This window comes from Halichondria panicea, chromosome 16, assembly GCF_963675165.1.
Source record: "Halichondria panicea chromosome 16, odHalPani1.1, whole genome shotgun sequence".
Classification (NCBI taxonomy): domain Eukaryota; kingdom Metazoa; phylum Porifera; class Demospongiae; order Suberitida; family Halichondriidae; genus Halichondria; species Halichondria panicea.
This window is the reverse complement of record NC_087392.1, coordinates 5486918-5500035: the sequence shown is the minus strand read 5'-3', so window position 1 is coordinate 5500035 and position 13118 is coordinate 5486918. Positions and strand designations below refer to the sequence as shown.

Here is a 13118-nt window from a genome sequence, read left to right as displayed (position 1 = left end):
AAAATTGTCCAAGATTCATTTTGTGGAAGATTCTGTGTTCCTAGATCGACCTAGTCCTCGACCTCGTGAGGCATGTCAATTCTGCTTCACCGTAGCACTAGAAGTGGCTCTTTTTGCTGGGGGCATGAGCTGTTTTGCAGCAGTGTAGAAGCAAGCTTTCTTGGCTTGGTTATGAGGCCGAGCGTAGACCAGCAGCTAATACATGTATTCACTGAGTAGTGGGGTGGGGCTGTTTCTTTGCAGCAGTAAGTGGGGCGGGGCTGTTTTGCAGCACCAGAAGTGGGGTGGGGCTGTTTTGCAGATTTCAGTTGGAACTCCAACAATTTTGTGTCAAGCCATTCGTCGGTCATGCCAATCTTATACGCTGCAGGTACTGGCGTCTAGAAGAGAGAAGAGATGGAGCTGTGTCTAGAGTTGTCTCTGTCTTTTTTTGTGTGCTGTTTATATTGTGTTACTAGGACAGTGTTATGTTGCTATGCCCTCGGGATATAAACTAGTTATAACACGTGCACTCGGGCTGCATGGCATATATTGCACTCAGCCCTCGGGGCTGGCGCCCTCGTGCTTCGGTGCAATATATTCCATACATCCCTTGTGCCCGTGTTATAACTATAACTTATGTGAATTTTCATTTCGCATAATATAAAAAATAGTACATGTTATTATAACGTATCTGTTTTTACTGTGAGGATAGATCTACAATGGCAGTGGCGGATCTAGGATTCTTGAAAGGGGAGTCCAGTAGCACAATTAGTTGAGCCGGACAAAGACTCTGAATTTTACCTAAAAAAAGTCGTCATTTCTACTAAACAGTCAGCATGCGCATTGAATCATTGAATTTCACCTAAAGAAAAGGTCAGCAATAATTCTAACAGTCAGCATACACGCTGGAGAGTTATTAGTAAAACTGCACAAACAAGCCTTCGCAGGACTTGCAAGCACTAAAAGTAAATGATAAGTGCATATGAAAGCTAGTAAGAAAGGAAAACTAGCTAACTAGGAGCTGCATGAGCCTGAGCCTGCACTGCACTAGAGCTATACTGCGGATTGCATGGAGACCACACATTCAGATATCCAAGTTTCCTGGGTATGCGTACTGTGACAGCATACTTACATAACCATGCAGAGGAGGTTGGCCATGCGTCATCATTTATGTGACATTCCTAAAGTTTTTTCTCACGTTACCATATATAGATACTGAACAACTGGAAAGTGTAAATGTCCAACTGTACTGAGCCTGACTAGCTGTATCTGTTGCCTGCATGGTTGGAGCAGGATTAGCTATAGACTATAGGGTAGAGTATAGTTCAGCAGTGCTGTATATAGCTTGCATTGTACTCACTCTATGCACTGATAACTCGCCAGAATGAAGAGGATATTTTGATGTAGCTATACCCCAAAGGAGCCAGGAGGTACAAAATAGTATGCTCTCAGTCTCTGATACGCTAACAAAACAAGCCAGAACTTTACTTTGAAATCATAGTCAAGAATGTGAGCCAGCTAAGCAAAAATTAGTTAGCACATAATCATGTCCAACCTCCTCTGCTCTATAACTAAAGTGACAACCATCATGAGCAGAGGAGCAGATGACCTGATCACACTCTACAAGGTAGAGGAATAATTATATCCCATTAAATGGGAAGTGCATGGGAAAAGTGCCTCAGAGCAGGTATACTATGGGACTTAGTATACCTGCAAATTTACTTAGTATACCTAGTATTCTGTTGTCAAGCGGTTTGCGCATGTGCAGTAGTATCTAAATGAGTTAGACACAGTGTCTAACTCATTTAGACACTCATTTGGTGTCCATGTGATTTAGAAGCCCTCAGACACTCGGGATGCCTTTGAGCTGCTTCTAAATCTCATCGACACCTCCATTCATCATTCTCAAGTAATTCTAGCCGTCTCAAAAGTGCAACTTGGAGCTTATTCTAATCTGAAAAATAGCTTGAACCGGGTTTTTATATAACACATTAATTAAACTAGCCAATGTGTTTTAATGCTGGTGCACTCAGGTGATCCAATTAATGCTCGTGCACACATTAACGTAACGTAGCGATTGGAGTTATGCTCTCGCCCGCTTTCTTGTTTCTACGCTTTTTGGTGTTTCCCCCGGCCAATCCTAACAATTTTTTTACATTGCAAATGCTTTTGTGGGTCTTGTATATAGTACACATCAGCACTTCTGTAGTCTGTAGAACAGTATATAGGAGCAAGTAACTATGGGAACTAAGTGAACATTCTAGAAGTTTAATTTGTTGGGATAACTAATGGAACATTCATGAGTACCAGCGATCCATGGCATCTGTAACTTAGCAATAGCCATGCATGACAATCGATCCATGGCATTTGACATTCTACTGAGCAGGTGTTGGTAACTTAACCTGATCTACTTTATGCAATAGTCATGCATAATCAACTAGATATGCCTGGACTGCAATTAATGAGTGACTCCATTATCTATCAATCTCTGGTATGTGTCCGTTGCTCAGGTACCTCTATCCTCCATTGACCTTCATAACTGTACACAGTACAATTAGTGTTTAGTAAATGTGCCTTGCTAATGACAGTTGTGGTTTTGCTACCACTGTAGGAGCACGTTGAAGAAATAGATATTTATTTGTTGGGATAACTATAAGCGGAACATAATTATATGAGTGTTGTACTTTTGATTTAACTCCAAACATGCGACACCTTCGATCTCATAGTCTTATAGGCAATTTTCTGAACTCTAAAATAGCGACTGCTGTGTTGACAATTATTTTTACGTCGCCCTAAATAGAGGACAAACCATGGCGGCCAGTATACGTTATGCAATAGCTATAAATGCGTCCCACTCTGTAAAAGGCTTGTTATTCTCATAATTATATGATTGATTAGGTTGGAACTCGCTAGACACTAATTAAGTGCTCAGACGGTTGGTTTCTCCTCCAGCTTTAGTGAATCGTGCATGCATGACTCTATTAATATAAAAGCACACTCTTTGAAGCTTTCTTCACTCTCTGAGATTTCAAGACATCTTCAACAACAAAGGACAAGAAAAGCCAACAGGACAAAATGAAGTTGCTGCTGCTTGTGGTTTGCTGTATGGTGTCCACATCACTAGCTGGTGTGATTGACAAAGAGGCTAAACTGGAAACAGTGCTCAAGTAAGTTATGCCCTGCATGAGATTATACAACAATTGCTTGCTCAGGCAAACATTATACTGTATGGGAACTACAAATGATACGTATGTTTCATTCATTCATACTATAAAATATGCATTTGCTTTGTTTCATTAGTGAAGTTGAGGAGATATTGCAAGACCTGAAAGCTGATGATGATGATGAGCCTCATCCTGAAGTAGTGGGAGACATTCAAAACTTGAGTCGATGATGAATGAAGCAATAATCGAGGGAGATATTTTATCACACAAACAAGATTCACAAGGGTATATAAATTACTAGCTAGATTTCAAAATTAATTGATTGTTCACCCAATAATATTACTCCATGTTATCTGCTCTATATAGGAGTCCTGCTGCCATGGAGGAGATGTTGCTTCACACTGAGAACATTGACGAGGCAACTGCTGAAGTGAAAGCTGCTGGAGGTCATGTTCTACTCCAACTTGGTCACAACCTCTTGGTTGCAAAAGTCTCCTCTCATGTAGCCAAGCAGAATAGCTTCAGTCATTCCTCAACCCATATTTCGAGCTCAGCATCAGCGGAAACTTTGAGCCATGCTAATGCCTACTGGATGGCACGAGAAGATGAGTTGAAACCATAACCAACGGTTCAAAAGTGGACAGAAAAAATGGCTCCAATGGCCTTTAAACGAGAAGATTCTGACAAAGGTTTTCAAGGAGAATCACCATACAGCCAAACTATGACTGGGAAGATTGCCGTTCTTGTTCTCCCTGCTTCCGGTCGTGGCAGCTTAGCAATAAGTGATGCTGAGAAACAGACGATTAAGAGTGAATGCCAAGCAGGGCTTAAATTCTGGGCAGACCAGGCTCAGAATAAAGTTAGTTTGTCATTTGTGTTGTATAGTGGAATGGCCTCAATCAGTGCTTACGACCGATAACTATTGCTCTAGCTATGCATCTTGCCACGACGTGTTTGCTGATCCTACACTTCGAGCTTTTGGTTATCCATCTGGTCAAGCTGGAAAGGACCAATTCGCACAATGGGCCAAAAACGATGCTCGTGCTGATGGTGCTTTTATTGCTTTCTTCTCTAAGTACAGACAAAGCCATTTCGCATATGCCTATTTTGGTGGTGGACCTTTGTACATGCAGTACAGTAATGACGGTTGGGGTCCCAATCAGATTGACAGGGTTTTCGCTCATGAAGTTGGACATGTTTTCAACGCTCCTGACGAATACACAAAGTGTGAGTGCTCTCAACTGTATGGTAGGGGGAGCTGCACTGCTACAAATTCCAACTGCAAGGACTGCACTTCTTCCCAAGCTAGCTGCATTATGGACAAGAATGATCTGGAGCACATTTGTGACAACACCAAGAAGCACGTGGGTTGGTGTTAAGAGACTTACAAGGAATATTTCTGGACTGCTTTACGGACTTGACCTATGTAGTGTGCAGCATAAGATATATAGTTGAGTATAGTTGAGCTATTGACTCTTGTAGCATATAATTATAGATGTGCTTCTAGAGCATAATATAATTATACCTTGTACTGTGTAGACCTTGATTGTGTAGTTATTATTATGTCGAAGACATATAAATATAGACATTTGCTATGTGAGTGATGCAAGCTGCGTTGTGCTAATGCCTCTCGCCATGTTTTACTTTACTCAAAAGATATCGCGATCATATAACAGAGGTATATATTAGTTTAATTAGTTTAATTAGTATAATGGTATAATGATGTTGTTGTTTGCAATTGTTGACAATGAACGAACGCACACAGTCATTATAAAAGAGGAGCTTAATGGAAACAGAAGTCTATGCTAGCTTGATGAGTGATCTTCAAGGATAGATATACAATGGCATGGCATACACTCTCTCCCCCAAGTGTACATAATACACACGTCCGTAGCATACACCACACCCCCTCCTCCCTGTGAAGTAACTTCCTCATGCTCTATATATATACGTATACATGCACAGAGCCAGTTATTACTTGAGATATGATACAATCGATACAAACAAAGAACAAAGGATGTTTGACATGCAGTGCAAATCCCTACAAGTTCAGTATACTGGTATGCATGACCGGAAATGAAATCTGGTTGTAATACACGAAACTTGTAATGATTTATACTGCGTGTCAAACATCTATGAATAATACTTACCTCCAGTAACTTGAAGAGTGTCGTTAACACAAGCTCCACCCACAATATCGGAGCTTCCATCCCACACACGGTACTCTATACGAACGTCCCCGTTCATCTTCTCCACGTTGGGGGCGGGGAGGAATCTCAATCGCTGCTCCGGGCGCAGGAAGAGGGGACTACAACTGGTAAGATCACTACGTACGTTACGCCATTCTCCACCAACCCAATAATGCCATGACCCGAGGTAAGCAGGTGCCATTGCCATGGTGAGGGCCAATCCAATAAAGTCGTCAGAGATCGGTGAAACTCTATCGATATCCACCACTTCATTGTCAGAGATGAAGAAGGAAGCATTCATGCCAGGACTGTTTGTCTCTTGTGGGAGATAATTGTCGATAGTTATCATGGTGAGAGCGGAGCTAGACTGTGTGTAGACTGGTCTATCATTGACAGGGGTGATTGTGATTGGTAGATAGAAGGGAGCACTAGGGGCCTCGTCGACGGGAAACTCGGCCACAACTATCGAGAGGTTTCGGCTGACGTACGGGGCCTGGTCGTCGGTGGTGTAGCCAACAGTGCGTAGGAACTCAATCAGCTGAGATTGGAAAGTTGTGAAATGAGATGGGCCTATAGCGCGAATCAACATCTGTCTTGTCCCGTTGCCGATAACTTCGAAACGATCCGTCGAGGTTGCAAACAGTTGGTCTGTAACATTAGATGGTTGCTCATTGATGAGCGTGAGCATGGCTTGAAACAGGAACACGTTATCATCGTCAAAAATCTCAAAGAGGGGCGTGTCCAGTGCGTACACAGGGAGTCCATCTTCGATAAACACAACAGTGTGACTGTGCGGAGGAAAGAAATAGTATTCAATCAAATGCAAGTTGTACGTACAACACCTAGCAAGCAATGAAATTCGTCTAGATTAGTAAAATCAGTAAGTTTTACATAGGATTGGCAGGGTTTGGCAGTGGGTTTGCCGTGATTAGCATAGAATTGTTACTAATATGTGCATGTAACGTACACCTTGTCAGCTTTCACAGGGTTTTTCATGCATTTATGTAATTGGTAAAATTATTTTAATAGAACAACTTATTTAGTGTTTACTTCTGGTCACAGCTTTTATTCTATCTCTAGTGGGAAGTTGCCAGGCAATGCGTATGCTCAATAGTGTACACATCATCATGAGCAAAGACCTTTGCACAACTAGCTAGGTAGCTTTTAGATACTTATAATGTCAAACTTTGCATCAAGATGGACAATGAGAAAGAAAGTGTGAAGAAAGACAGTCCTCATTCTGGTCAATGAATAGTCTAATTGTGGTTGAGCATATAAGGTTACGATGCAGTGTTCGCCCACGCAGTAATTATCTAGTACATGTAGTAAATCAAGCTGTCTTGACTGTATACACTTGTCGTCATTTTATATGCTAGATATTGCATGCTCTTCGTTGTTTTCAATAAATTGTTTCGAGCCGCCCTGCCCTTTTCCTCGTTTAAATAGATAATTGCCTTGGTGGCAAACAGTATCGAGTTACAGCTAGTTAGCCTGTGGAGACTGAAGTAGTTCGATCCGCTAGTAAACTCTAGCATTTTCTTCAATTTGGATAGATAGGAGCAAGAGCTCTTTGAGGCGCCCTCATAAACTGCTGGTATAGGTCACTGTTTATTTCTTGTCAGAGTCTTTCTAATATTTGATGACTAAAATCGGCTATTTGTGGTAAAGTTGTGCCGTCTAGTTAGCGTACTGATAGCTAGCAATCGCTGTAATAGTTACTTATGAGCAGTACAACAGATAGACACAGATAGACACATAAAATAATAGAAACAATGTCTTTCTTTCTCACAAAAAAAAAAAAATAAAAACTCACGAACATTGCATCGGCACCTTAAGGGCAGCGTGAGGAGCTTATAGTTACAACGTCATTCTCACATGTACTAATTCCCCGAAATGTATTAAGTTTATTATATATTTTTTCTGGGCAATGTTTACTAGTATATAACCAACATAGAGGACAATAAGTGTTTTACATAATTAAAAGTTTGTGAAAGAGTTTTGTGACACTTCCCTTTACAGTGTTGAACTATTATTTCATCTACTAGATGATAACCAAAGACTGTTCAATTTACCACAAGGTTTTGAATTTCTGATCCTGTCAATACTATTGTGATGCTTATAATATTGTAATGCAACTTATCAGCACTAGCTGTACATGTGAATAACGTTGTAACGGATTGGAGTTATGCAGTCGCTGAATTTCTTGTTTCCACGCTTTTTGAGGTTTTTCCCTTGGGGCAATCCTACAATTTTTCACATTGCAGATGTTTTTCTACGAGGTTAATGATACTCTCTTAGCAGAATTCCGTGGATTTTTTTTATGATTTTCTGAATGCTTACAAAGATACCTTTCAAATGGTGTCATCGATGGTCATATACTTGGGAGATGAAAAAAGTTGGCAATTACCGTACAATAATAGCTCCTGGTCCCGAGGCCGAAAAAATTAATGATACATCAAGTGATTTATTTACATCAGGTATCTTTATAAGCTTTCAGAAATTAGATCACTGTGATACTAAATTTACGGCTGTTGAAAGATGTTGACCTGCATGCACCCTCCCGTGCATGCACAGACTTACTTATTGATGGTGATGACCGGAGGGTCTGGAAGATCGAGCACCGACACACCCACTACACAGGTCCTGAAACCCCTACTGGAGCCGGCACCAGGGGGCGGGTTGTCCAGAGTTATGTTGACTGTGCGTTCAACTTGACCGTTAGGTTCGTTGAGAGTGTTGAAGTATTGCATCGAGCGAACAACCTGAATACAGACAGGGTGGCATAATATCAAACACAGTTTGTATAATCAGTAGTAATACTAGTCCAATCACATTGTGCAGATATATCACTGCTACGTAGCTAGGCGACAACCAGTACAGATTTTGTTAGCCTTTGCGAGTCAATAGTGAAACATTTACTACTACACGTATAAATAAATAATTCACCTGTTCATACTCATCATAGGAGCTTGCATTCCTCAGCACATACTGCACTCTGTACTCCGGTGCCCCCGTCCTAGCAACCTCCTCAACGATAACACCAGTACCCTCAGCAGAGAATGACAATCCCTCATACTCAGCGTCCACAGCGTGCACCAGGGTTACGGTGAGATTAAGATCTGCAGTGTTGGCATCTGATGAATCAAAGTCTGTGAGGTAGAAGTTCAAAGCAATTGCAAGTGGAGCACTCTCTTCTTGGAAGGTGGAAGCGCTAGTCGACATGCCCTGTGTGTGTGTGAGGGGAAGAGCAGTATATTATATTGTCAGGCATAGTTTACATATCCAAGGAACATAATATCTAGATGCACATAGGAGATATAATAGTCATTACGTCAGCCCTTTGAGCACTGACTTACCAGTTGGTTAAAGTAGCAGATGCTTGGATCATCAAAGGGCACAATACTCAACCGAATGTAATGTGGCGGAGATTCGGTCATTCCATCGCACGTAACCACAGTGATGTTTCTCTGATAGGTATCCAGACCGGGAAAGGTATTGATGAATGTTACGCTCCTCAACACAGTTTCGTACACGTCAAGGCTTGCATCACCAGACAATACCAGAGTGTGAGTAGCACCACTGGAATTACTAACAGTTACCTCGAGGTCCAAGTCACCTGCTTCAGCTGCTAGCTGATCATTTTCATCGAATATATTGACGATTGAAATGGTTATATTTTGCAGCGTGTCACCATCAGAGTCGGAGAGGGTGTCGGTTTGGAACAGAGATAGGGGTTGTTGAGATTCCTCGTCATACGTGAGATTCTTAGTTGGGTAGAAACTGACAAAGACGGGGTCGTTGGTTGACACAAGTTGTACAGTTGAGGTAGCCATGGCTACGAATTCATCGTCCATAATAGTGAAGTTGATAGAGACAGATCGATCTCCAGGTTCATCTTCATTGTTGACAAAGTTCACCTGTCCAAGAATTGTCGCGTACATAGATTGAGCAGCCACTCCAGACACGTTGATGCTCTGGTTATCCTCAACAACAGCTATGCCCAGATTATTGGCGAGATTTCTTCCATTAGCACTGAGTATTATCCTATCAGAAGGCTGGGCACCTAATAAAGAGTGAGGTGAGAGAGAGAAAGAGAGAGAGAGTTCAAAGATGCAATGTCATGCAGAGCAACAGCTAGCTGACACACAATACAAGCGATACAGTACTATAATTATTGGTAACTTATAATAACTTATAACTGCATGGTAGCTATAATGCATGGATATGAACATCACAATTATTTACAGAGAGCTATATACGCTACAGCATACAAGATGCATACCATCAGTAATCTCCACAACTGCTGACACTAGAGTGTTGTTTCCTGAGTCAGGATCGAATATCCGCAGGAGGGCTACTGGCACGAGGACTGGACCCCCCAGGTAGTCTTGCCCCTCCAAGAACACTGCAGTGTATTCTGTAACATTCTCTCCCCCCACGAACAAAGTTGGAGGGTTGTCATTGACGACTTGGATCAGTATGATCACAATGAACGGCTTGGAATTATCAGCTGCATCATATGCCTGGAGGCAAAACAATTAATTTCACAACTTCCCTACTAAATAATACAATGGAAATACTTTTCCCATAACACAGTCCCATTTGTTTTTTTCAACAAATAATTGCATCAGTTTACTATCAAAAAGTACAATGAAAATCTAACACAGTGCCATACACCTGGAGCCTACCTGAATAGTAATCTCCCTGTCCTCTGTGTTAGGTTCAAGATTGGAGTTATCGTACTGCAGTAACATTAGAAACGCCTCGTAACAGCCTGATTCAGAGCAGCTGTACTCTAGTGTACTGTTGACCCTAGTACCGTTGGCTATCAAGGTGTCCTCCTCTAATGGATCCAGTAGCTCCACTCGTAGTCGAGCAACCATCATGTGATCTACACAGTTATCACTGTCCACAATAGTTACGCTTTCATCAATAACATCAACAGGCCCGTCCTCTTCCGTATAGGTCTGGTTGAAACTAGTGTTAGTGATTTCTGGAGGTTCATCGTCAAGTAGGAGTATGGTTAGCGAGACGAGAGCCACGTCGCTATGGAGACCACCTTCATCCATCACAAACACCTGGGGGACAAACAAATGGTATTATCTGTATTGATTTGACATTAATTGCTTGTGGAAATCTTACAGTATAATTATCCCATACCACATGCAGGGTATAATAGCAACTAGACAAGCATAAAATGATTGTGCAAATAGATATAAAATGAGGGCATGTAATATTTAGCGTACTTACAGATACATTCTTGTTGAGCTCGTTCTTGTCTGGTTCTTTAGCATTGTTGGAATAGACGAGTTCTTGCAGTATGTCCTGATACTGGATCAGAGTTCCCGGGCCCATCACTCCCATGAACAACTGACTGCCCTCACGACAAGTGAACACCTCCAGAGTAGAGGAGGTGATGTTAGGGGGTGGGGGACAGGGGTCAGAGGTCACAGTGACGCTGATACTATCAGAAAACTGCAGAAAAAATTCGATTTCAATGCACAATCATGCAGTAGACTCGCAAGCCACTCCCTTTTCTCTGATTGGACGGGGGCGGGAGAAAAGGGACTGGTGACTCTGGGCTATAGCTTCTGTAAATCAGGAATGCTATTAAATAATGATGTTACGTGCGAATTATGCAATTTATTCTGATGCGTCAAAGCAAAGTCAAAGTTAAAGACAAGTACACAGATTTATCTAGCCAGCCTTTTGATACTATAGATCCTTGTACCACAGTGTCTGTTGTGCTACAACTTGTGGATTAGCATGGAACAGCTGAGAACGAAGAAATCTTGGCAGTCCTTCTTTGAACTGAGGAGTAGCAGCGATTTTAAGACAGCTTGCACAAGTCTGACAACTACTCCATGACTGTCTTAATTCAACTGCTGCCCTCTGCCATTGTCTGTCTTGTATTGTACAGGTTATCAAAAGCCTTGGGCAACCAATAACACACTGACTTTTGGCTGCCAGTTCTCATTAAAACTAAAACACAGTTAATCTTTGCTGGTCTCTTAGGTGACTATATCCTAGCTGAATGCCTGATGTTGTTCTTACTCCATCAATCTTCTCTTTTCTAGCACTAGCATACACTCTCAAACTGTAGCTAAGAAGCCCGCGATAACTTTTGCAGGCTACGCAATTCTACTTAACCTCACGCAATTTTTGGATCACGTGGAAAAACCAATGAATAATCTCTACCCAAATTCTGGTAGAGACAGAAGCTGTAGCCCAGAGTCACCAGTACCTTTTCTCCCGCCCCCGTCCAATCAGAGAAAAGGGAGTGGCTTGCGAGTCTAAATCATGCAGATGCATCAATTTCTAGCATACAGCGTATAATTATATTATAGTCCAGGGAAGCTGGTTTATAGTGGGCAGACAAACAGCTAGTGGTGGTAATAAAGAGGTGGCCTCATGCTACAGCGTTGCAACGATAAACGGGTTTTACTAGTCCAGTAATAATTAGTTGGCACTATGTACCTGGAGGATGTCAGTGGACGCTGGTTCGATCACCACTAGTGTGTACAATAGACGGTTGTCATCACATGACTGGTCCAAGTCCGTCAGCTGAATATCTATCAACAGGGAGACGGGGGTGGCTTCCTCGGTATAGGTCACCTGATCAGTGGGTGTGGACAACTCTGGCCGATTATCATTGGTAGGCGTGATGACGACAACTAGAGGAGAGGCTAAACTCTGAGAAGCATGTCTGTATGTGTGCGGGGGAGTGGGTGAACGTAATGTGATAATTTATTATATAATGCAAAGAAAGACATTTAAAATATTCAGCTACTTATCTTGTTTCAACTGAAATTGAGACTATGAATTTCAGCTGAAACATCTAAAATTGGAGCATGCACACAGTACACTAGTACTCACCCCTGGCCGTACACTGCCACCTGCACTCTTCGCTCCAGTGGACAGGGAGGCTCTTGTCCAACCTCCAGACCATAACTGAGTGACTCCAGGATAGTCTGATAGTCCGCCAGACTAGCTACACCTCCTAACGTCACACTAACACCTGTGTTCTCAACCTGCAGTCAATACAACAAAGTAGCTATACCAAATGGACTAGCTATAATAAGGGTATGGTATCTAGCAAGAATATCCATGGTTAAAGCAGCTGCTATCATCAGTACAATATACATGCAATTAAAACAGTGTACATTATTACAAGCTAGTTGCGGGGCTTTAAGGTAGTTATTGCACTCCAACTTACCAGAGTGATGTTTGGGTGTGAGAGACCAAAGAAGAGCTGCTCAACTGGAGACCCATAGAGTATCTCTGCTCTCAACCCCTCCACGTACACGGGGCTATTGACAGAGTCGGCATCCCCGAGCATAAGCCCACCCCCTATAGTGACGGAGTTGTTGCTCGAACTGAACAGGTTGATGGGTTGACCACTCCCACTGCCGGAGGACATGAGGGGTGGGTCAGTGAGAGGGACGGGTGACTCAATAAGTGTGTAGGATCCAACGCTGTTCATCACCTGTGAATAATAGAATGAAGTAGCCGTGTATAGCAACATGAGTAACAGTCGTTAATTTGTCAATTTGGCCACCATGGATTATGAGAGCCAATGCAAAAAAAGAGAAATCATGGGGCCCAACAAAAAGTTGGGTTGAAATACATCATTTGAAGGGTATCTTTCTAAGCTTTCCGAAAATCATACACATTTTTTGAAATTGGATCACTGATACTATTGTTGAACTACTAATTGGGCTTGTATGTATAGAATAGCCTGCAGGAACAACAACAACAGCAACAGTTGCTAACCACATTACAG

The 13118-nt window shown here is 42.0% G+C and overlaps 1 protein-coding gene across 1 annotated transcript in view; it reads right to left on the bottom strand.

The window, feature by feature from the left end:
- Positions 1-13118, bottom strand: part of LOC135350510 (uncharacterized) — a 43827-nt gene that overhangs the window by 28486 nt on the left and 2223 nt on the right. Inside the window, exons 10-19 of the mRNA XM_064549322.1 lie at positions 12552-12821; positions 12212-12366; positions 11813-12041; positions 10586-10810; positions 10024-10413; positions 9618-9858; positions 8692-9398; positions 8282-8560; positions 7916-8097; positions 5297-6123 (exon numbers count right to left, since the gene is read on the bottom strand). Coding sequence (XP_064405392.1) covers positions 5297-6123; positions 7916-8097; positions 8282-8560; positions 8692-9398; positions 9618-9858; positions 10024-10413; positions 10586-10810; positions 11813-12041; positions 12212-12366; positions 12552-12821 — 3505 coding nt within the window. The remainder of the gene's footprint in view (positions 1-5296; positions 6124-7915; positions 8098-8281; positions 8561-8691; positions 9399-9617; positions 9859-10023; positions 10414-10585; positions 10811-11812; positions 12042-12211; positions 12367-12551; positions 12822-13118) is intronic.